A 21151-nucleotide genomic window follows, 5' to 3' on the forward strand; every position below is an offset into this window, starting at 1 on the left:
TACGGAAGGGCACGGGCATGATAGGGCTCGGACTCGGGATCTGCTTTTTCACTTTCGACGGCGACTTGGACGCAAAACATACGATACCAGACGTCGCTTCACATACAGATCGGCGACCACGGGCTGACAAAACTCGACAAAAACAAAGGGGTGGGTTAACAGGATTTGGCGCGGTTTGGTGCTTGGGCGGTTTCCTTCTTCCTATAATGCTGGGTCCTCAGGGTTCTGAGGAAGGGTGTCAACACTTTTACACTCATGTCCGGTGGATAGTCTTCCTACAAGCTGCCGGTATGAGTGTGCATCGTGCGGTACTGGTAATACTGGGGCTGTGTCTTTCAAATCGTTTTTGCGGAATTCTCTTTCTTCCTGCTTTCCGGGTCGGGCGCGTCTGTCTCTTCACCACCGCTAGTAACGAGGTTCAATCGGGTTCGGGGGTAGGGAAAATTGTAGGGGCTTGCGCGAAGCTTCCTGGGCTGCGAATCGAGGCTGGACTTGTTGGCGGGCAGATAGACGACGTCTTTTGCTGGTTTCTGGGGTTCCGGGCTGGTTTTTTTGTTGGTATGGCGAAGATCTGTTCGAAGAAGGGACGAGGTCGTCGACGAATCTGGGGGCATATCTTGAGAGCTCGTAATGAAAGCTGGCGTCCGCGAATTTGGTCATTTGCTCTCATGTGCTTTTTGTTTGACACTGAACGAAACACTTTCTACATCCCCGCCTCCCATCTCCCACCCCGACCCAGGCAGGTGGTGTCTTGTCATTCAACCAGCAACCGGGACTGCGACCCGCCAACCCGGATCGCGTCAGCCGCGCCTGCGCGTGCGGAGCCGTCCGCCTCCGGCCCGATCTGCATCGCGGCACGCGCCTTACGTCCTTCCAGAAAAAGTGCAAACTCAAAAATCCAAAACCGCACATCAACTTTCTTGTCAATCGCGAATGCGGGCAAGCGCAGAGCGGGTCGTGCCGAATAGCCCTGTCGCGAGCGACGGATGTGGTAGAGTAATGTCTTGCCCTGTCGTCTCCTGTCCTCTCCCTTCGCCCACTGGTCGGTCAGTTCACTTGTACTTGGGGATCCCTTCCCTTGCCCGGTGTATCTGTATCGGATGCCGTGTTCGTGCCTTGTGCTTGAGACAGATGGTTTGGCGAAGCGCTGTGAAACAGTGGCAGAGCTGGCTACCTTACTTGCAGGTTCCCTCGCACATGTGGGCGCAAGTGAATGAGAGGATAGGCAAAAGTTCAAAAAAGTCATGCAGCTATGTGTTCTATCTTTCCAATGGCCTCGTGTATATTCGTCCATGCCTACAACAGGAAACAGTGTGCCGCAACACCGCCGTGCGAATGAACTGCTAGGTTCATTCAGCTGCCCTTGAGAATCTTGATACCCATGTCCAGATCAAGGACATCGTCCACTTTGAGCGCCTTGCCTCCCCAGACGACGGTGCCGCGCCCGTCCACGGCGAATGCGCCCGCCGTCTGCCACTTATTGCCCATCATTGTCGTCTCATCCTCGTCCTGTGTGCCGCGGGCTGATGCCGGTCCTTGAGTGAGGCCCTGGCCGTTGCTGGCGGTGTTGATTCGACCTAGTTTTCCTTTCGCCTCTGTCAACGTCATGTCGTCTCTGCGCGAAGTTGCGCTTGGTCGCTTCATTGCCCCAGCGACCTTCTCACCAAGCCAACCGGTCTCTTTCCAACCCTGCACCTGGCTGCTGGGGTTGAACATGTGCCAGATGGAGCATAGTCCAAGACCCCATGCGGCGTAGATGGCGCGGTCCTCGTCAATGACCACCTCAACGTTCCATGCACCACCCATGAGGTCAAGCCACTTCTGGGTCGCCGCCTGTGACGAGTGAGAGACAGCAACGCAAGCAACCTGGTGCTTGACCGAGATGGCGCGGAGAGCAAGGAACGTCTTTTGGGCAACTGGGAGGGTCGGTCAACGAAAATTATCTTGAACGATCACGGGCCCGCTCGTGACTACGTACATGCGCATCCGACGCAGCGGAGAAAGACAAGTAGGACAGGCCGCCCGCCGCCAAAGGTGAGTTTGCGGTCCCTGTCAAGCGGCGCCACGTCGCCTACTTTCGGGCACACGACGGCCACAGGGACAGGCGGCGGGGGAGGTGTGAACCATGGCTGAACAGTGACGGGAATGGACTTCATCGACATCCAAGCCGGCCAGCCTCCACTGGTGTTGCCTTCGTCATACTCTGATGAATTGCCTCTCTTTCCCCTACTGCTGTCCGGCTTTGGATCGTTCCCACCACCAAAATTGAAGTCCAACGAGTTGCTTGGCAGCCCTACCTTTTTAAGGGCGAGCTTGGTCGTCAAGCTAGAAAACATGGTTGCTTGTAACGATTCAATTTCATGCAATATTACCTCGAACTTATAGTATGTGCGCAGGGATTGGCCAGGTGCCTGACGTAGCTGTAATCGGCGACGAGGATGAGGTACGATGTTTAGTTGGATATTGAGGCATAATTACGAAGTGGAACACTGCAAGAAGAAGCAACATGAAAACTAATGGAAACAAAAGTGATCAGTCTCTGGCCTTCGGTGTCCGTGAAGTGAAACTTTGGCATCTTCCGCCTGATACAGGGGACGTCGCACGTTTGCCCAGGCGGGCCTTCAACCCCTGCTCAGTATCGCAAGTCGGGAGCTATGGCGTTTTCAGGGTCCTTGTGAGCCCCTTCGCTCGAAATAGCATGGTGCGGTCCCGATTGGCTGGTTCTTCAGCGCGGGGAGAAGCAGTGGTTCAAGCACGATCGACCAGTGGATAGTGCAATTGTTTAACATGTATCACCGTTGAGCTCACATGTTCCGGCTTCATCGACCTGACTGATACCCATGGAGCCAGGCCAAGTCGGACGTCGGGTTCGTGGTACTATGTACATCGATAGAATGATCGTAGACTAGTGGGTCGTGACCGTCCCAGCTGATAAGCGCCGCGAGGAATGTGTCTTCTCGGATGGGTAGTCTCCGTTGCCAGGTGCAAAAGTGTGTAAGAGTATCGAGTACATTCCGGGAATCTCGAGTCCGTCGCCCAGTCGGACAAAATCAGATGCACTTGGGAGCACATGACTGGTCTCCGTCGTATACTTGTAGCCCCTCGCGTACTATCGACGCAAGAGAATGGATAAAGGCTGCGACGGAGCCAGCTCTGGATAGGTGGCACACTGTATTCAGCACTACCCACGATCTTGAAAGCTGACACGAGGCGGAGCTGACTGACACGAGGCAAAGTGACAAGTCTTGACGACACGGCCGCTCTGTACGGCCGTAAGAGGCTGACATGGTACTGGGTAACCCTGAGGCACTCTTTCAGCCGCTTGCTGTCGGATCTCGGCGCCGATGATCGAATTGGTAGAGTCCAGTTACTAGACCTCTTGCTCCCGATGGACAAGATTGTCAACTGATGCTGTGTGATACGACCGCACTAGGATCAGCTTGACACCTTGCTGGCCGCACGGAGAAGAAGTGGGAGACCAAAGGGGTTCGCATCGAAGCACGACAAGACAACAGTGGTGTAAGGTCGATCGTCAAGGCATGTTGAGCTAACCTTGGAGATGCAACTAATGAAGTACGCTTCATCCGATGCATCTCGTTGCGGGCTGGGCGAGACCTTGCGGCGCATGCAAGCCTCGGATCTGCGATGCGGAAGCCCGGTGGCCGCGGCTGATTTTGGCCTGAATATGAATCGACACATGTCGCCAAGTTCAAAGCTAGTATGCGCCGTGTTGCGATGTGCGGTGCAGTCATGTACCGGCTCATCTGACGGGCAGAATTTAACAGCCAAGGAGTCATGATTGAGGCAGATCTCGAATGCAAGGCGGCTCAGTCTGATGGAGAATGAAATCCGTCCGAAGGAGCAATGACGCTCGAACAATCGTTTCCAGCCATCGCGGGGTTAAGGCGACAGGGGGGGGGGCGTACCTGAACAGTGCCGCGTTCTCCCACTGTAGTAACCAACCTTGTCTTCGGTGTTGCTTGCGCCCCCTGGGCCTGGGGGCTTGTCGGCGAGCGGTTGGGGATGATGGATGAAGGATGCGGATCGGGACCGAGTTGATTGGACGTGATTGAAGTTCAGCTGACGATTCGGGGGCTCTGGGGCTGACGCTGGATACTTCGAACCCAGTGTCATCAATGCCAAGGGAGCACGCAAAGAAGGATGAGGACTCAGCTTAGTCGTCAGCCCTACTGCCACTGCCAGCCAACTAATTGTTCACCGGTGCCCGCCCGATGCAGTTGCGGTCCGACTGCGGATGCTGTGCCATGTTGGGTTGTTGCATGCACATGCTGTAGCGACATGATTCTGCTCGTTTGGAAGGCAGAGGTGAACTATTGTCACAGTAAGGTGGCTTGCTAGACGAGACCCCAGTGGTTCAACAGGGCGTTGAAGCAAGGGGAAAGCTTGGTAGTGTCGGGGAGCTGATTGGCGCTGTCTGGAACAAACGGCCCCAGGGGCGTTGTTTGGGGCTCAGGGAATTCGACCGTGGTCGGTGGTTCGGGAGTTCCATCTTGAGGAGAGGTAGATTGGCAATCTAGTGCTGGCGAGGACAGAGAGAGAGGTGCGGTGAGGGGGAAGGGGATTGGAAGGGGGAAGACGTCGTATCCTGTCCTGCCGCGAATTGCCGTTTCGGGGTGATGTGAGGCGAGGGAAATGATACGAATGTCCATGTAACGCCGATGCCCGCGCACGCGTTCAATCACGCGTCCTCTTTTTTGCAGTTTCGACAAGGTGGTTCGGGGTCGGCTGCTGGATTTATGACAAGTTGGGAAATCTAGAGGAGCAGGAAAAGTGATATTGTTGGGTGACGGGAAGCTATGGGCCACATTCCTGAGGTTGGTGGCAGGTACCTCTTTCTCTCTCTCTCTCTCTCTCTCTCTATCTCTCTCTGGTGTCTGGGCATCTGGACATCGTCCATTGCAGTTTCCGTCCTCTCATCATTTGCCCCCCTAGTACCATATAATTGCCTACCTGTCACATTGAAAGGCAATTGCGGACGGACCTCCAGGCCAGCCTTCGAGAAGGACCTAGCTCATCCGCACGGCCCAGATATCCAATTCTGGCAGCCAATTCAGCACAAACGGCCCCGGTCGGTCACTGTCCGTGCACTGTGTGATGCACTCCGGGTCCTGCTACTGTGCCCTGAACTAGCAGGTGCAGGTGAATGGATGGTGTTGAACGCCCCGACCCCACCATCCCACTTGTCGCTGACCGAATGACTGTCCACTGCACCAGGCTAGGAAGTATGCTGCATCATTGCCCTTGTGCTTTTCCATTCAGGGCAGGCACCACCCACTAGAATTACCGTGCTGTACTCCACCAGAAGCTGCTGGTGGTTATGCTACCGCCTGCCGCCGCCGCCGCCGCCGCCCTGAGCGCTGGAGTCTCCCTGCCCACCAAGAGTGCCTATTTTTTTTTGTCGGTAGGCCATCGGAATCGAGATACCAATCGTGATTGCCGCCTGGAGCAAAGAGAGGTGACCGACAATAAGAGAACCACCCAGCCTGGCCCTAGGACATCATCATTGGATTGGACCGGAGGACGAGTGTTGGAAAGGGCCGGTGGGGAGAGACCGCCACCCCCCTCCAAATAGAAGATACCTCTGAATGGGAGCCCCCCAAAACAGGCACCACCCCCCCTCATTACTTCCACTTCCCTTGGACCCCCAAGTCGTGTTGTAGGCAAACAAGAATTGGATCATACCAAAGTCGTTTGCTCACGATTTGAATCCTCCTTTTATTTTCCACCTTCGGGGAGATAACGTGCGTGACTCGCTGTACAAACAGGCGGCATGCAACATTCTTGACAACATCGATCGACAAGGACATCGCCAGACCTCGTGTCTCTCGTCTATCAGCCTCCTTCCCCCCAGCCAGCCTACCAACAGTCGGCTTTCTACATTCTGCCTCCACATCGACCTCCACCTCCTCCATATCTGCCTGCCTTACCCAAGGCGCTTTCTCCCTCCCATCGCAAGGCGCACATGCCGTAGGGTATCGCATCGTACCTTACCTTACCTTACCGTCATACCGCACCGCACCGCACCGAACCTCGCTGCAGCAGCGCTACACAGCAACCCGCCGTGCGAACTGCCCCCTCGGTCACCTGCACGTACCGCCGACCCCAGTCAACCACATCCACCCCTTCTACCTAGCAAGCACCTTCTGGAGAGACCTTTGCCCTACACACCCGTGCGTGGCACACCCAGACCTCGCAGCCACGGCCATCCATTTGCAACAAGACTCGAGACCGAGGGCGAGCAAGACAGAGAGAGAGAAGAGAGAAGAGAGAGAGAAAGAAAGTGAGAGAGGCAAAGGGGTGGCAGCTCCACTGTGCAAATACCGGCTCGGCTCAGACTTTGGCCCATTCCCTTTGACGACAGTGTCCCTCCTGTCAAGACACTCCGCGGTCCCCTTTCGCCGCCGCGCCCACCCTTGTCCATTTGCTTTTGGGACCAATGTCCCCGATCTAACGATTCTCCACTCGTGCGACCCTTTTACCACTGTGCCTTCCACTCCCGCGCACCTACCAAGCAACGTCAACGACAAGACTCTCTCTCTGGCCCTTCCCCTTCCTTCACTCACTCGATCGACCGACCGACCGACTGACAACCCGACATAACACACCCTCTCCTCTCCTGACCCGAACGATCGACCGACAGTCCGACCACGAGAAGGAGAACAATCTCGCGCCGTGTACATCATTTGGATTACTTTTCGCGCACACTACTATATACCCCCCTCCCAGCGGCCACATACAACATACTGCGTCCAGGCTTATTTCCCTCTCACGGAAACCCGAGTCCTTCTTCGCTTTGGCACCTATCCTCGCCCCCCTCCCAAGAAATCGTGGTCTCGCTACTCGCTGGTCCAGTCGTTTCTACTGCGTCTGCCTTTGTTTCGTTCTGGTCGTTCGCTGGTCGGCACTCTCTTCCCCCCTTCGCTCCGTCTGACAATCCTTCACCTCTGTCAAACGACCACCACAGCCTCCCACCCCAACAGCGAGCGACTCCTCTCAGAGCCATCCACGTTCTCTCTGAAGCCTTGCCTCCCGGCACCCGCTGTTTCGATCCCGGTTGCCGAACCAGGATCGCTTAATGGCAAGTCAAGCCACTGCAACCGAAGAGACGCATAGTTATTACTCCTCCGCCTCCTGGCATCACCACGCCGCAAACGCCACCGCCCCTGTCTCGGGAACGCCACCCTCGACAGCGAAGCAGAACTCCCAGCTTTCCTGGACCAAGTATCACACAAGTGCCGCAAACCCATACCCCGAGTCCTCCGGTGTACACAACCTCACCCACGGCGAGGTTTGGCCCTTGTGGTTCCCTCACCAGGCCTCTCTCTACCAAGCGCAAGTCTTGCACTACAGCAATCTGGTTTCTCCAGGGCGGGGAGGCGGACTGCAGCAACCACAATCGCTTCCTCCCTCCACCGTGGCGACCCCTAGTCAGAGCCAGTCGGCTGGCCGGTCGAGAGCCTCTTCCAAGGTGTCGAACAAGGAGCACCCATCCTCCAAGGGCAACGAGAAAGGCCATGGGAATAAAGCCGCCAACAATAAGGACAAAGGCGACAGAGCTGTCATAGCAGGCAGAGTTTCGCCCACGATGGCTAATCCGAAGCAGAGCCAGCACTCTCAGGGCGAGCACCTGTCCCACCCCTTGCCCGCGCGTCCTCGTGGTGGCCACAAGCATGCAATTCAACCCCACTCGAATTCGGTCCCTTCTACTCCTCAACAGCATGCTAGGAACTTCTCTTACGAGTCGAGGGAGCCCTCTCCTACTGCCAACAACAACCATTCACCTCGGTCGGCGTATTCCGAAACCAACAGCGCCCTTCCCTCGTTACGACCGCTTGTCCCCACCATTACATGTAAATTCGAGACGTCATCGTACAATTTTAAGAGGCGAATGCCCTACAACATTGGCAGCGGTGTCTGCGAGAAGGTGGACGCGGTCAAGATCAAGACAAAGTTGACGGAGGAGCACGAGCGAAAGCTGACGTCCGACATGCGTGAGCTCTACGACAGGTTACTACCAACGCCGAAAGTCGAAGAAAACCGTCAGAAGTTGGTCGCGAAACTACAGAAGATTTTCAACGACGAGTGGCCTGGGCATGATATCCGAGTGCACCTCTTTGGCTCCTCGGGAAACTTGCTTTGCTCCGACGACTCAGATGGTATGTTGCATGCGGACACTGCATGGACCAGAAGACCTTGACTGGCTGGCTGACACCTATTTTCCTTCCCAGTGGACATTTGCATCACGACGACGTGGGCTGAGCTCGAGGGTGTCTGCAAGATAGCTGAGCTGTTGCACAAGAGTAAGCCCGCATCCGTCGTCTAGACACCCCCGCTCATGTGAAGCATCATGCTGACAGTCTCTTCTCCATCAGAGGGCATGGAGAAGGTCGTTTGTATTTCTGCCGCCAAAGTCCCCATCGTCAAGATCTGGGATCCCGAGCTTGGTTTGGCATGTGACATGAACGTCAACAACACATCTGCTTTGGAGAACACTCGAATGGTGCGGACATATGTTGAAACCGATCCGCGGGTTCGTCCGTTGGCTATGATTATCAAGTATTGGACAAGGAGAAGGATAGTCAACGACGCCGGTAGGTCCCAGCCTTGCTCTTACACGTACTTGGTTGCCCTTGGACTGACCTTGCTCTCCGCAACAGCTTTCGGCAGCACTCTCAGCTCGTACACGTGGATTTGCCTGATCATCGCCTTTCTCCAGTTGCGAGATCCCCCAGTCCTGCCGGCGTTGCATCAAAACAAAGCCATGCGGCTTTCCAAGAAAGGAGGGCCCGAAAGCACCTTTGCCGACGATATCGATCGTTTGAAGGGCTTTGGCGATAAGAATAAATCGACACTAGGGGAGCTTTTGTTCCAGTTCTTCCGGTACTACGCGCACGAGTTCGACTACGACAAGCACGTCCTGTCGGTGCGACAGGGGAAGAAGCTTCTTCGATCCGAGAAGAAGTGGGCAAATAACCTCTGCGTCGAGGAACCCTTCAACATTGGGCGGAATCTGGGTAATACCGCAGATGAGTACTCATTTCGGGGACTCCATCTAGAACTTCGGAGAGCATTCGATTGCATCGCCGAGGCAAAGCTGGACGAGTGCTGCGAGCAGTACGTGTTTCCGAAGGAAGAGCAGCCACCGCCTTTTATTCGGCCACCAAACGCCCCTCGTCCGGTTATGATTCGGAGCTCGTCGCAGAGCAATCAGTCGGGTCGCGGAGGGCGAGGCAACTATCGCGGAGGGCGCCACTCGAATAATTACCGAAGCGGGAACTCGAGTAGACGAGCATCATCAGGAGTGGCATACGACACCAACACGATGTATATGCCCCAGAATCCGATGACACCGCAAGAGGTGGCTTGGTACCAGCACGCAGCCGCCCAACAGCTGCAGTACCCGGGCATTGTGAGTAGCAACCCGGCTAGTATGCTTGCACTGGATTCTAATGCGCACCTGCAGCTTTTCAACCAGTCTCAGGTGCTCCAGATGCAAGCTCAAATGGCAGCTCAACTTCACGCCCATCAGAGGATGCAGGGCGGCTCATCTACGCCCCAACAACAGTCCCAACAGTCTCAGCAGGGCTCATCTGAGCGCTCTAGGACGAATTCGTTTGAGAACCCCCCGCTGAGCGCTCCCCTCGCTGCGTCGGACTGGTACAGCATGTACAACTTGCAACTCCAGGCCTTCTATGGCGCGCCGGCGTACACGTACCCACCCTCACCGGCAACCACGTCTGCTGCTGGACCAGAGTACAGGAGGCAAAGATCGACGATGGCAGCCGATTCGGGCGCCTCAACGTCGGGAAGCTCGCTTAGATCGCAATCCCAACCAGCATCACGCTCGGCTCCCCAGGGCCAACCAGGCCAACCCTTCTCAGGCTCGGCGCCGCAGTCCAATGGCATCGCGGGCCCACGACTCGCCAACGGCGTCTCTATCCCCAGCTTTACGCCAGAGGATGCAGACTATGATGCGGTGCCTAGGCAACCGAGCAAAGACTCCCCAGCGTCTGACGAAGGGACGTACGCTGGGTATTACGTGGCTGACGCCTCGAGCCCAAACCAGCGGGCACAGCCCATTCCCAACGGTATTGCCTTTGGTGATCTGGCACACAATGCCCAAGGCCGGCGCAGATTGTCGACCGACCAGATCCCGCAAACATTGCTGGATCGCCGTCTCCGAAGGAAGTCCCGCTCCCCGTCGCCATCGCCCCTGGGTCATGCCAGAGCGTATTCGATCGGCACCCAAGCAGGCCCATCGTCTTCTGCTCCAATGACAGTACCAGCCAACCAGAGCAATGGCAACCGATCAGCCGCCCGGCCTCTGGTGGTCAATGGTACTGGGTCCTCGGCATGGCGGGCAAGCTCGACCCCTTCGCACCGGCAAGGATCCTCGAATCTGTCTGTCACTGACAATATTGCGCGGGAAGACAATGTCTCACTCTGCGCCGATAATGTCTACAACGTTCCAGGACTCGGCATCAGCACGCAGCATGCACCTGCGGTGGACCTTCCACACGCGGTCACGGCAGACGGTGCCCGTTCCCAAAGCTTGGTGCCTGAGACACGGACGCCAGTCATTGTGAACGGGAGCACGAATGTGTCAACCTCCTCTGCCGCAGCAGGCATCCCTATTCCTGGTGCTGTTCAGTCCATGGAGGACGCCTCTTTCCGAGACCGCATCAACCTGATGGGATTGACGAATTATCAGACTCAGCATACAGCATTCCAGTCCGATGCCGCCAGTGGTGCATCAACCTCGACGACGAGACAAAGGTTAAGCACTAGACAACATCAGAACGGGGTCATTGCACCGCTTGATCTTGCAGTCCGCGAAGGTCGTAGCAGTGGACATCCGCTGGCCCTCGACCCGCAACACCTCTCTCCCATCAACGAGACGAGATCTCCCTCGCCAACTACCGTCCGTAAGCTTGATCACGCGTTCAAGGCCGACATCACCAATCTGCCCCGTAGTGGCACCATGGACAGTCTGGCCGAGCCTTTCCGACCTGGACAGGCTCTCACTGAGCAGAAGATGTTGTCTGCCAAGGAGCAGAGTCAGCTGCCAGTCAGTGGCCAAGGCGCAGCACGAACTGCAGCGGCGCCTTCTGGGCATCCTCTTCAGGTGTCACTCACGCCGAACCAGATTCCGCCATTCAACCCGAAGCTGGGTGAATCTCGCGAGAATGGACACACTCGTGGCGCCAAGAGCGAGAGCCATAGTGCTGATGGTGCTTGGCAGAAGGCCACCAAGAGCCGCAAAAAGGGAGGGGACGGCCGGGTCGCTGCGCCAAGCGAACAACCTCCTCGACGCGGAGAGGACAGAAAGGGCGGCTGAGGCGGTTTTGCCCAAGTCCCGTGTCGGCGCGTTCGGTAGATGCGCTGCCAGATGCAGATAGCTGGCTGGGTTTTGGAAAACAGGAAAGCGCCCAGGGCCGAATCTTGCATGACTGTGCTGCGCCGGCTTTTACGGACTCTAGGTGTCTGTACGCATTTCGCTCGACTCTGGTTGGACATGCGTCTTTAGGATGCCATCTGTCGAACCCAGTCAAGAACGAGGGATGAGATATGCCTTCGAGGACGGGAGAGGAGCGATGAAGGACGATGAAATCGGCGCCTGTTGTAGGATTGTATGGTCTACGTATAATGAGGCGGACGGGAAGACGCATATGAGGCAATCGGTTTCCTCATGACTAAAATCAGGCGTCTGGTCAACAAGCGAGGAGAGTAGAGGTGGGAGACGCCTAGGCAGCAAGGTCTGCCAATTCCACAGCATCCAGTCACGGACCAGGGTATGCAAGTGGAAAGGCCCTCATCAAGGGCGGATAAAGATGGCAGATAGACCGTCAGACACAGGACAGCAAATGCTCTTTTTTTTTTTTTTTACACTCTCCGCCGACCTTTCTTACTCAAGCACCTTGCCTTTCAGCATCACTCGGCGGAAAAAGGCTTCATCCTCACCGAATGTGGAAAGGACGAAATCACTCGTCCCAGTTCTCGCTGGCTATCACAGTATGGAGATTGCGCCATCAAACAGCTGGCCAGCCTTGCTCGCCTGTTTAGGGTATACAGCTTGCGGCCGATCCCTGAGTGGGTGTCTTGGTTGCTCTTTACACCATGGGCAGCGCAAACATCGCCAGGGCAGTGTGCAAGTTTGGTTATCGCCGGGGCAGGGATTTTCTACGTTGTTCCCTTTCAAGCTCGAGGTTTTCTGCGTTTTCGGTAAGCAAAGAAGGCACCCGCATTGCCATGACTGGTACATTGCACATTGTCACATACGGAGGGGGAGGGGGGACATGGGAAGATGAGCGAAACCGTACATGCGCGAGAACAATCTTATGAGGCTGGCTGGCTTGTTTTCAAAACGGCGTTTTGGTTGTACAGCAAATAGATCAGAAGCTTTAGCGACGAGTCAGCATGTTGAATGGCAGACGTTTTGTTTTAAAGGACCTGATACGGCGCCTACAGCCTTTCTCCCTTTGCAGCATTGTCATTACTGGATCGCCCAGACAGATAGCCGTGCGCAAACCATCTCCCCAAAGCATTTGTCACGAAACGCTTCCACAAATATCAAGGGCAATCAGCCAACGTGTCCCTTCATCAATTGCATCTGGTCAGGTTTGTTGGTTTCCACGCCATGCTTGGTGGCGCGGTACTCACACCCGTCGCCACGAGAAGGCCAACCTGAAGACGAGCGCCCTGCGAAAGAGTCAGCAAAACCAGGAGGGGGGGGAATACTTAACCTTTGTTGAAACGCCCGGCCGCTTCGTTCCAACGTCCCCCCTGACCTCACCATCCGTTCGCAGCCCATCAGGAAAGCCCCCGCCAGCCCTCCCCCCCTTCCGCAAGAAGCAGAACGAGCCACAGGCGTCTTGTTGCCCGCAGGCTGGCCTCCCACATCACCTCTTCAGACACAACCTTCGACGATGCAGAGGGTAGGACTCCCTTCCCCAGAGTAGGGGACGTTTTCATGCGGTTGTCCCACCGCTTTCCAGAGCCCAGTGTTGCCTCCGAGGAGGGTAGGACTCCCTTCCCCAAAGCAGGGGACGTTTTCATGCGGTAGACGGCTGCTTTCCAGAGTCCAGTGTTGCCCCTGCGGCCGGGGCTGTGCGACCTGTCGGGCGAGATGAGGGTGCCTGGAGACGACAAGGCGAACTGCAGCTCGGAATTCTGCTTCTTGTGGAGGGCGAGAGTGCCGTGATGGACTCGTATACCCGGTGGGCAGACGCGCCGGCATTGGAGATCTTGGAACACGTCAGTTCATTCTTCTTCCTCTCAAGAATGGGTGGCTCTCGTTTCCTTACCAGAAGAGACACTCGGCGAAAAGCGCAGCTAGTGGAAGAAGATGAAGCGGTGTCGTCTACCGCGTGTTCGCACCTTCTTCGCGGGCGCGGGAATCCTGGACGCCTTCGAAATGGCGGTGGTCGGGGGCGCTGTTGAGGGCACCGTCGACTGCTTGTCGGAAGCCGAGACGGACGAGCGCGAGGGCGCGGTGCGCGGGCGGCGGTAGCCGGACCGCGGGATGTTCATGGCGTCCAGATGGGCGTCGAGAGCGGCCAGGGACGGAATCCGGACGGGCAGGCGATCCTGGCGGAGGGCGGGGAGGTGGCGGGCGGCTGGGTCGAGGGCGAAGTCGTTGTCCCAGGGTCGTCCGGTGGTCTCGCCGTCGTCGTCCGCGTTGTCGTCCTTGAACCGCGAGATGAAACCGCCCGCGGCGTCTCTGTCGAGCTTCATCTGGTAGGAGGGGAGGAGGATGGACCAGGCAGGGCGGCTTGTCGATAGGGCTTGTCGGGAGCGGTGGCCCTGTGGTACATCCGGGACGGAGATGGGCGACGGCATGGTCAGCCGGGCGAGGCGGTCTTCGAGGGAGGGTTCTGGCTCCACCGAAGAGACAACTTCTTCCTCGGGGGCGTCGAGCCATCGTTGAAATGAATCTTCGATGGCGGCAGGCTGGGCCTGCTGCTCTTGCTCCTCCGAGGAAAGATATTGCTAGAGACGACGGGTCAGAAGTGGAGGGCACAAGGTGGAAACAAGAGACGATAACTCACCCACCAGTCGTCGTCCTCATATGCTTGGGACTCCTCTTCCTCCTGGACACCAGCTGGCTTTTCAGCAAACTTGGACAGGAAGTCGATCTGCGAATGGGCCGAGGGTGGGACGCGGACAGGCCACATCTTCGCCACGACCTCATCCGTGATCAGGTCACCGTCCGTGTTGTAGCGCTGACACACATTAGCGATGGTTCAATATCAAGGAGCAGAAAGCAACATACCATCCAGCTGGTGTCGGAGTCGGAATCATCGTCAAGGTTAGCGGGGGGGTTAAGGGGGACATAGTCAACCTTCTTCTGGGGCAGAGGATCCTATCCCTTTGCCTTGGCAGAAGTCAAAGACGTCTCCGTGCCGGGGTTCGTCTGGTTTGTCGGCTGGCTGGCGGGAACAAGAGCCTGGCGTTTCTTGGGAACCTTCAGAGGCCCGACGGTAGGGAAGACGGCTTTGAGGACCGGACGACTGGGAGGGACAAAAGTTGGCTTCTGTCTGGTCGTCTTGTGGGTCGACTTAGGCCGCGAGTAAGTCGTTGGCTTGACCTCGGGGACAGGACGGCTGGGGGGCGCGGGAGTCGTCTTGGCCTTGCGTGTCTTGGGAACAGCGAGGTTGTTGCCGATAGGGGGAGGAGCCCTGGGCCTGGGGCGAAGAGGACTGGCGGGAGCTGGAGTCTTTCGGTGCTGCTTTGCAGCCGGACGGGCAAGGGCGGGAGCGGGAGGGGGGGCGTTCTTCGGGCAACGAGCGGCGCGCCGGACATGCTTGTCATAAGCCTCTTGCTGACGACGAGCAAGAGACTCAGACAAAGCAGTGGCCGTCGACCGTTTCGTCTTCTTCAGAGCGGGATCTATGGAGTGGTCAGTTTTTGGATTGGAAGGAAGAGTGGATTTGAACGAGAAGAAGGAAGAATCCAAGACGGATCGAGTGCAACTTGGTAAGCTTTGATCCTATGGTGGAAGGGGATATATGATGATAGTGTGCCTGCCCACTTGGGCCTTGGGGACGGACGGCACCATCACGACCACCACAACCCCAACAGAGTCTCTGCAACAAAGCAGCTGATGCAGAATAGAAAACGAAACTTACACGACATGATAACAGTGTGACCTGATAACATGAAGAAATGGGTAATAAGAGTAAGCGTGCGAAGCGATGTGGCGTAATGCGAAATCGTAGTGCGAGCGTGATCTGAAAACCGGATGAGGAGAGAAGAAGAAAGAGAAAAGCAGGAAGAAGCCTGAAAAAAAAACATATAGCAGAGTGTGCGTGGTGGGCTCCAGGCAACAACACATTCACTGGTTGTCACATTCACTGGTTGTTGTTCTGCACGTGGGCCGCTGTCGTCGCGGCATGGTGGGCTGGTTGCTATACAGTATCAAATGGCAGCGACGACGCGTGAGAAGCCTCAGTGGGTGGGATATGGTAGTCATGACAGATGAGATGCTCGTATATGGTTCTATGGGTGCCTTAAGGCCGATGATATCGACGGTGCCATGATGCTATACCGACCTTCCTCTTGAATGCAGTCTCATAGTTCGTGTGGGACTAACAAGTACCTTACCCTAAGTACTTACATTGATGCAACACAGAGATCAAGTGCTCTGAGAAATTAAGTGATGTGAGCCACGCTACGATGTCTTCCTGACGTCGGTTGCTGGGCTGCTGATGGCCAGACTTGGTGTTTCGCTTTAACTTCCAAGGTATCCTACGAGACTTCGAGGTGCGCCTCGAGGGCTTACGAGCACGAAAAGTGCCGAGTCAGCAATTCTTACCCTCGACACCTTTCGCTATGAGATTATTTGGGCTCATGAACTGACATGGTAGCCATGGGCTTGATGATGCTGACGATCAGGAAGCCGACCTTCCTTGGGTCACCAAGCCAGCTACATGAAGTAACAAATGTCCTCACATCCAAAGCCTGTTCTGCATCAAACAGTCTAGCCATATCAAAGTATCACACGCCATGAACACGTTTCGGAACACCGATTTGCTTTCCCTTCTCATCAAGGAGATTCTCATCAAGGAGATTCTCACCAAGGAGATAGACAGGCGGGCCTCAGATGAAGTCGGATCAGAGTGTGCTGATATTGGGACCTCGAGGCGAGCCAACCGAGACAGAGCTAATGCACATTGCCGCGGATCCGCTACAGGGAACATGGGTCATCCATCAGACGGGTCGCGCCGCGCGACGCCAGCATCTTCGCGATCCTCACATACACAAGCTTATAGATACCAGGCACCGTGAGTGAGCCGTTGCCTGTGGGAGCCTTCAGGCGAAGAAGTTGTGGCAGCCAGACTTAACCTCTCGTGGGTGTCGTGGCGCGAAGGCCTGTTGAGGCAAGCCAAGACAGAGCTCATGCAAGGGATGAAGTATTTCGCTGAAAAATTAAGCCTTCATGACGATAATAGATTTGACTGGCATGGAAATCCCGATGGACCAAGCTGCCAATCCCACGACCCCAAGAAGATAAGCTGATGGGGATGTCTCACATGTTTGCAGCGTCGTCTACCTTACCTGCCCAGAAATCTCTTCTCCAGCCTATTCCGTCGAATCAGCCTGACCAAGATGAAAATGTCATGGCGACGGAGCAGGCCAAACCTCCCGAGTTCAGATCTCGAGCGAAAGTCTCGCCCCGGTGATACGTATAGATAAACCCTGGCTGCGACGACGCCACGAAAAGGGGTCGTCAATCTCCAAAACCCCACGATTCTCTGATCAACGCAATGCCAGGGAGCCAGCCGCATTCCACGCCATACTCGCCAAAACACCAGGCCAAATATAACCACTGCCCAGGGCCCTGACGGGCGAACTCTTGGTTCGATCTCTGTCCAAGCAGTCATTGCGCTAAGAAGTGGCCTCTAGGTCGTGCGATCCCACCCTTCAGAACAAGAGTCGCTTGAGCCGAGAGAACAAGACAGATTGTTCGGCCCGTCACGACAGACAACACGATGAACGAGTCTCCACACTCGTTCCAAGGCTTCGATGAAGCTCAAGCCTCCCCGCTTTACGACCTGATGGCCGAGGTCGGCTACTCTGGTAAGTCGTTACGTTTCCCTCAGACGACATCCCAGATTGAGCCGTGCACTGACCTGGACCGCAGATTTCGACAAGGATACCGTCACAACAGTCATGACGCCCTACTCCTTCGCCTACGGCTCACGACCCGCACCCCTCGAAGACCCCTTCATCGACGACCCCTTTGTCGACGACGAAACGCCCGCCATCTCCTCCGCCACGCACCTGCCGCAGCCTTCCGACTACGACACCAAAGCCCGCATCACATCGTGGCTCGACGCCGTCGACCCCATCGTCGCACCCCCGCGACCCCCCAGCCCAGACCTGTACCCCCTCGAGCCAGTGGGCCCCAGCAGCACCAGCACGCCGCATGAAGCCGCCGCGCTCGCAGCCCCGGCAGCCTCGGCGGCGGCGGCGCCCGCGGCCCAGAGAGTGACAGTCACCGTCCTCGGCCCGGGCTTCGTCGGCCGCATGCCCCGCCCCGCGACCGTCGAGTTCCAGGCGCTCCTGCTCGCGGCGCTGCTGGCCGTGCTGCTGGCGCCGCGCATGACGCTCATCCTCGTCTGCAGCGTGTCGCTGTCGCGGCTCGGCGAGAAGGCGCTGTACGGGGGCGACGCGGACGGGCGTGTGGGGTGCTGTGCGGCGGATGAGCTGCAGGGGTACGAGGCCGGGAGGCGGGTGAGCGGCGTGCTGGGGATGGGGAGCTGGTGATGTTTTCGTTCTTGGCAGCATCGATGATCCGGAGGCGGTTTTGTTTTCTGGCTGTGCTTTGTATTGGGCGTCTGCGAGATGATTTACTTGGCGTTCGAGGGCATTTTGGATCTGGTCTTGAAGCGTGGGAGGCACACATCTTTCTCGTTCATCCGATCTCTCTTTTGTTATGCGTTTAGATGGCATCACTCTGAGAACAGCTGCAAACTGGTCATTTCAATCTTCTCGTCTTTCATCGTGAGGTTACTTGCTGATCTATGTCCGCCGGCCACCAGGTTGACAGCCCTGCAGCCATTCGACACCTGCCTCACAGCCTACTCATCGCACAACCACGTCCGCTGTCGGGGTCGGGCGAGCAAGTCAGAGATCCTGCTTTCTGAACCCCGTGGCCAGCCGTCACGTCACACTTTCCCGTCCCAGTTCTGTTGTCACAAGATTTCCTCCCTCATCAAGTCGGAACGCCGCCGTTGCCTGGCCCTACTGTTTCAAGGGAAACGCGCAAGAAGAGGAAGAAGAAGAAGAAGAAACGAAGAAAGATCAAAAGAAGGAAGAAACCCATCCCTAGGTTGTTGTCGTTGTCCAGTCGTACAGTGTGAAGGTAATAGATACAAAGGGAAGAAAAAGACTGTTCCCTGTGTGGGGGCGCGATTGCGTCGCTCGCTGTTCGTTCGTCTCGTTCGGTTGATGCAAAAAAAGAAGTGACTTCAAACGCCAGAAGCTATGATGTATACGGTTTCAGTAGGGGAGGGCAGCCTGCCAGGCTATCAGTGGGCGGGCCGTGGGGGCGGCTGCCAGCCGTTGATATATGCCATGAGGCCCACGCCTATCAGCACCACGCCGAGCATCGAGGTGTATGGCACTCCGTCGACCAATGCTCGCTTGTGCATCAGGGCTCCAGTCGACGCTGTGAGCGGCGTGATCGTGTTCGCCCTCGAGAGTGTGGGCCTGTCGGCGGGATCCTCGACATTGGATTTGCTCACGCCGTTTGCCTTCGCGAGAGATCCCTTGGACGGTTCTCGGGGTGCTCGGCTGCTGCTGCGACCACGTCCCTTCGAGGGCGACCGGCTCTTGGCGAGTTCGGCAGCGTGTCGCGCCTCCTCTTCCTTACGGAGCTTGACAACCATTTCAGCTAGGGTTTGGCGATCCGTATCTCTCTCGGCTTCGGCCTTTTCGCAACGCTGCTTCCACGCCTCCATTTGCATCTTCAAGTCGTTCATATCCGAAATCATAGAATCGAGCTTGGCCTGGAACTGGACGGTGACCTCTTCCACCTTGTCGACCGGCGCCGCATCCGGTTGGTTGGCGTCGGATTGGTCGTCAGCATCGGCAACGGCGTCGGCGTCGGGCATATCGACGTCGACAGGCTCGGCACCTTCGCGCGGTGGCTCGAACGCTTCCTCCAGCAGATCTGATCCACCCTCCTTGGGCACGCCGTTCGCTTCTTTGGTGATGGCCGTGTCCTCTAGTCTCCTCGCGAGGTCTTCAGCCAGTTCGCGCGCTTCACGCTCCCTCTGCAACATTTCTTCCAAGTCTTTCATCCTGGTTGTCTGCGTGTCGATTTCCTTCTTCGCGTTGTTGAGCGCCTCGGTCAGTTGGATGATTTGGCTCATGTTGTCGGGACGCACGGGCGACGAGTTTGTCGGGTGCGACTTGGGTCGTTCGGTGGCGGCCCGTTTCAGAGAGGGGACATCGGGCTTCTCGGGCAGTGGCTGCTGTGGCGGCGGAGCGGGAGGATCCGAGAATCTCGCCTTAGAGTCGGCTCGAAAGGGCAGCCCGTTGCCGTTCATCATGAGCTTTGGGGGTTCAGGCACGTCTGGCTTGTCCAGGTCCTTGATGTCTTCCTTTGAGAGAAGGGCACCAATGAACTGCCCGGTACGGCCCAAGTCTTGCGACTGCAAGCGAGCGCTTCGCATCTCGTTCTACCACAGATTAGTTTACCCTGGATTCCACCTGTTGGGCAAGGAGACACTCACGTGAAGACGCTTGATGATGTGATCCGAGGTGACAGAGGACAACATGAAGGGCCCGCGACCAGGTGCACCATTCATCTGGGGGCCTGCAATACCGCCGGCGGGCATCATCCTCCCGTTGCTGGCCATGGAGACGTTGCTGCCCTGCCGTCCCCTGTATTGCTGCATGCCACCGCCTTGGGAGGGTCCGAGCATGGCGCCGCCGTTTGCAGGATCGAGATCACCAAAGTTCATCTCCATGACGTTGCTGGAGGGGTTGGCAAAACCGGCATGTTCCACCTTGGCAGCGACCTTGTGATGGACGACCGTCTTTTGATCCTCGCTGACAATGTCGATACCCAGCTCGAGATGATCCTGGGTCTGCAGCTCATGCGGCTCAGACTCGCGGTTCTCGGCGGAGAGGCGGCTGCCGTTGACAAATGTTCCATTGGACGACTTGACGTCGCGGATGAAGATCTTGCCCATACGGTCGGCCCACACCTCGGCGTGTTGCCTGGACAGCACTTTGCTGTCGAAGAAGCCATTCGCAGGCGTCGGGATCGTCTTCTGGTTCGTCTGGCGACCGATACGGAGGCTGTCGGGGTAGAACGGCACGGAAATGGTCTTGCGCTCAAAGGTGCCGTTGAGAGAGAGCAGGAAGAGCACGGGCTGGCCGGAGGGCATGGGCTCGCCGAGGGGACGTGCGCCCAGGCTCTGCTGCTGTGCCATCTGAGGTTGTCCGGGGTTCTGCTGCAGTGAGCTGCCGTTGATCGTGTGGCCGTTCATGGGGCCGCGGCCTGCCGGCATCCTGCCGAGCTCGACAGGGTTTTCTGGTTTGCCGGGCGGCCAGGGGGCCTTGGGCTGGGGACGCTTGCGGGATGCGGTGCTTGACCACGAGCTCATGTCCGAGTTGGTCGACGGCGTTCCATTCGACTGCGAGCCGTTGGTGGCGACGGTGGTGGTGGAGGAGGCGGAGGAAGTCGAAGAGATGGAAGAGGAAGAGTTGCTTCGCTGCATGGGCTTCCGCGGCATGAACATGCCTCTGACGTCGTCGGAGTTCATCGAGTTGAGGTTTTGGCCGCCGTTAATATTCCATGCCGAGCGATTGATCTGCTGGAAGGAGGGAGGATTCGCCACGGCCGTCATGAGGAAAAGAGTCGTTCGGGGGGGGGGGAAAGATGTTGTCGCAGATGGTGAGGAAGATATTCGGCGTTCGTCGATGGTGAGAGAAGGAGGGAGGAGGGCGAAGGAGAAGAGAGGGAGGCTCAACGCGTCGGCAGCTCGATGGTTGGTCGCTCGTCCGTCCGAGACAGAAACGACTCGAACAAGTCGTCTCCGAGATGGCCAGTCGCGTCTGCTATATCGTAGGTATAGCGGCAGGTCGTGAAAATGATGTGACTAGGCGCAAGAGG

General features: G+C 56.9%; 5 protein-coding genes across 5 annotated transcripts; 2 read left to right on the forward strand and 3 right to left on the reverse strand.

The window, feature by feature from the left end:
* Nucleotides 1-1353: 1353 nt before the first annotated feature.
* On the reverse strand, nt 1354-2162 carry VDAG_02697 (uncharacterized protein; the record flags this gene model as incomplete). The annotated part of the gene is made up of 2 exons (XM_009653350.1): nt 1354-1916; nt 1979-2162. 2 exons carry the CDS (start codon nt 2160-2162, stop codon nt 1354-1356), a joined length of 747 nt encoding a protein of 248 aa, XP_009651645.1.
* A 4934-nt stretch (nt 2163-7096) lies between these two features.
* On the forward strand, nt 7097-12464 carry VDAG_02698 (Poly(A) RNA polymerase cid13; the record flags this gene model as incomplete). The annotated part of the gene is made up of 6 exons (XM_009653351.1): nt 7097-8177; nt 8379-8612; nt 8679-9135; nt 9292-9430; nt 9485-11089; nt 11168-12464. The coding sequence occupies 6 exons, from the start codon at nt 7097-7099 to the stop codon at nt 11357-11359; spliced, it is 3708 nt and encodes a 1235-aa protein (XP_009651646.1). The 3' UTR covers nt 11360-12464.
* Nucleotides 12465-13073: 609 nt separating this feature from the next.
* On the reverse strand, nt 13074-15156 carry VDAG_02699 (uncharacterized protein; the record flags this gene model as incomplete). Its single annotated transcript, XM_009653352.1, has 6 exons — nt 13074-13265; nt 13399-14010; nt 14070-14243; nt 14294-14300; nt 14415-14910; nt 15150-15156. The coding sequence occupies 6 exons, from the start codon at nt 15154-15156 to the stop codon at nt 13074-13076; spliced, it is 1488 nt and encodes a 495-aa protein (XP_009651647.1).
* A 1856-nt stretch (nt 15157-17012) lies between these two features.
* On the forward strand, nt 17013-17790 carry VDAG_02700 (uncharacterized protein; the record flags this gene model as incomplete). Its single annotated transcript, XM_009653353.1, has 2 exons — nt 17013-17100; nt 17165-17790. 2 exons carry the CDS (start codon nt 17013-17015, stop codon nt 17788-17790), a joined length of 714 nt encoding a protein of 237 aa, XP_009651648.1.
* Nucleotides 17791-18554: 764 nt separating this feature from the next.
* VDAG_02701 (uncharacterized protein) lies at nt 18555-20885 on the reverse strand (the record flags this gene model as incomplete). The annotated part of the gene is made up of 2 exons (XM_009653354.1): nt 18555-19709; nt 19764-20885. The coding sequence occupies 2 exons, from the start codon at nt 20883-20885 to the stop codon at nt 18555-18557; spliced, it is 2277 nt and encodes a 758-aa protein (XP_009651649.1).
* Nucleotides 20886-21151: the final 266 nt, after the last annotated feature.

The sequence above is a fragment of the Verticillium dahliae genome, genomic scaffold, assembly GCF_000150675.1.
Source record: "Verticillium dahliae VdLs.17 supercont1.4 genomic scaffold, whole genome shotgun sequence".
Lineage (NCBI taxonomy): Eukaryota > Fungi > Ascomycota > Sordariomycetes > Glomerellales > Plectosphaerellaceae > Verticillium > Verticillium dahliae.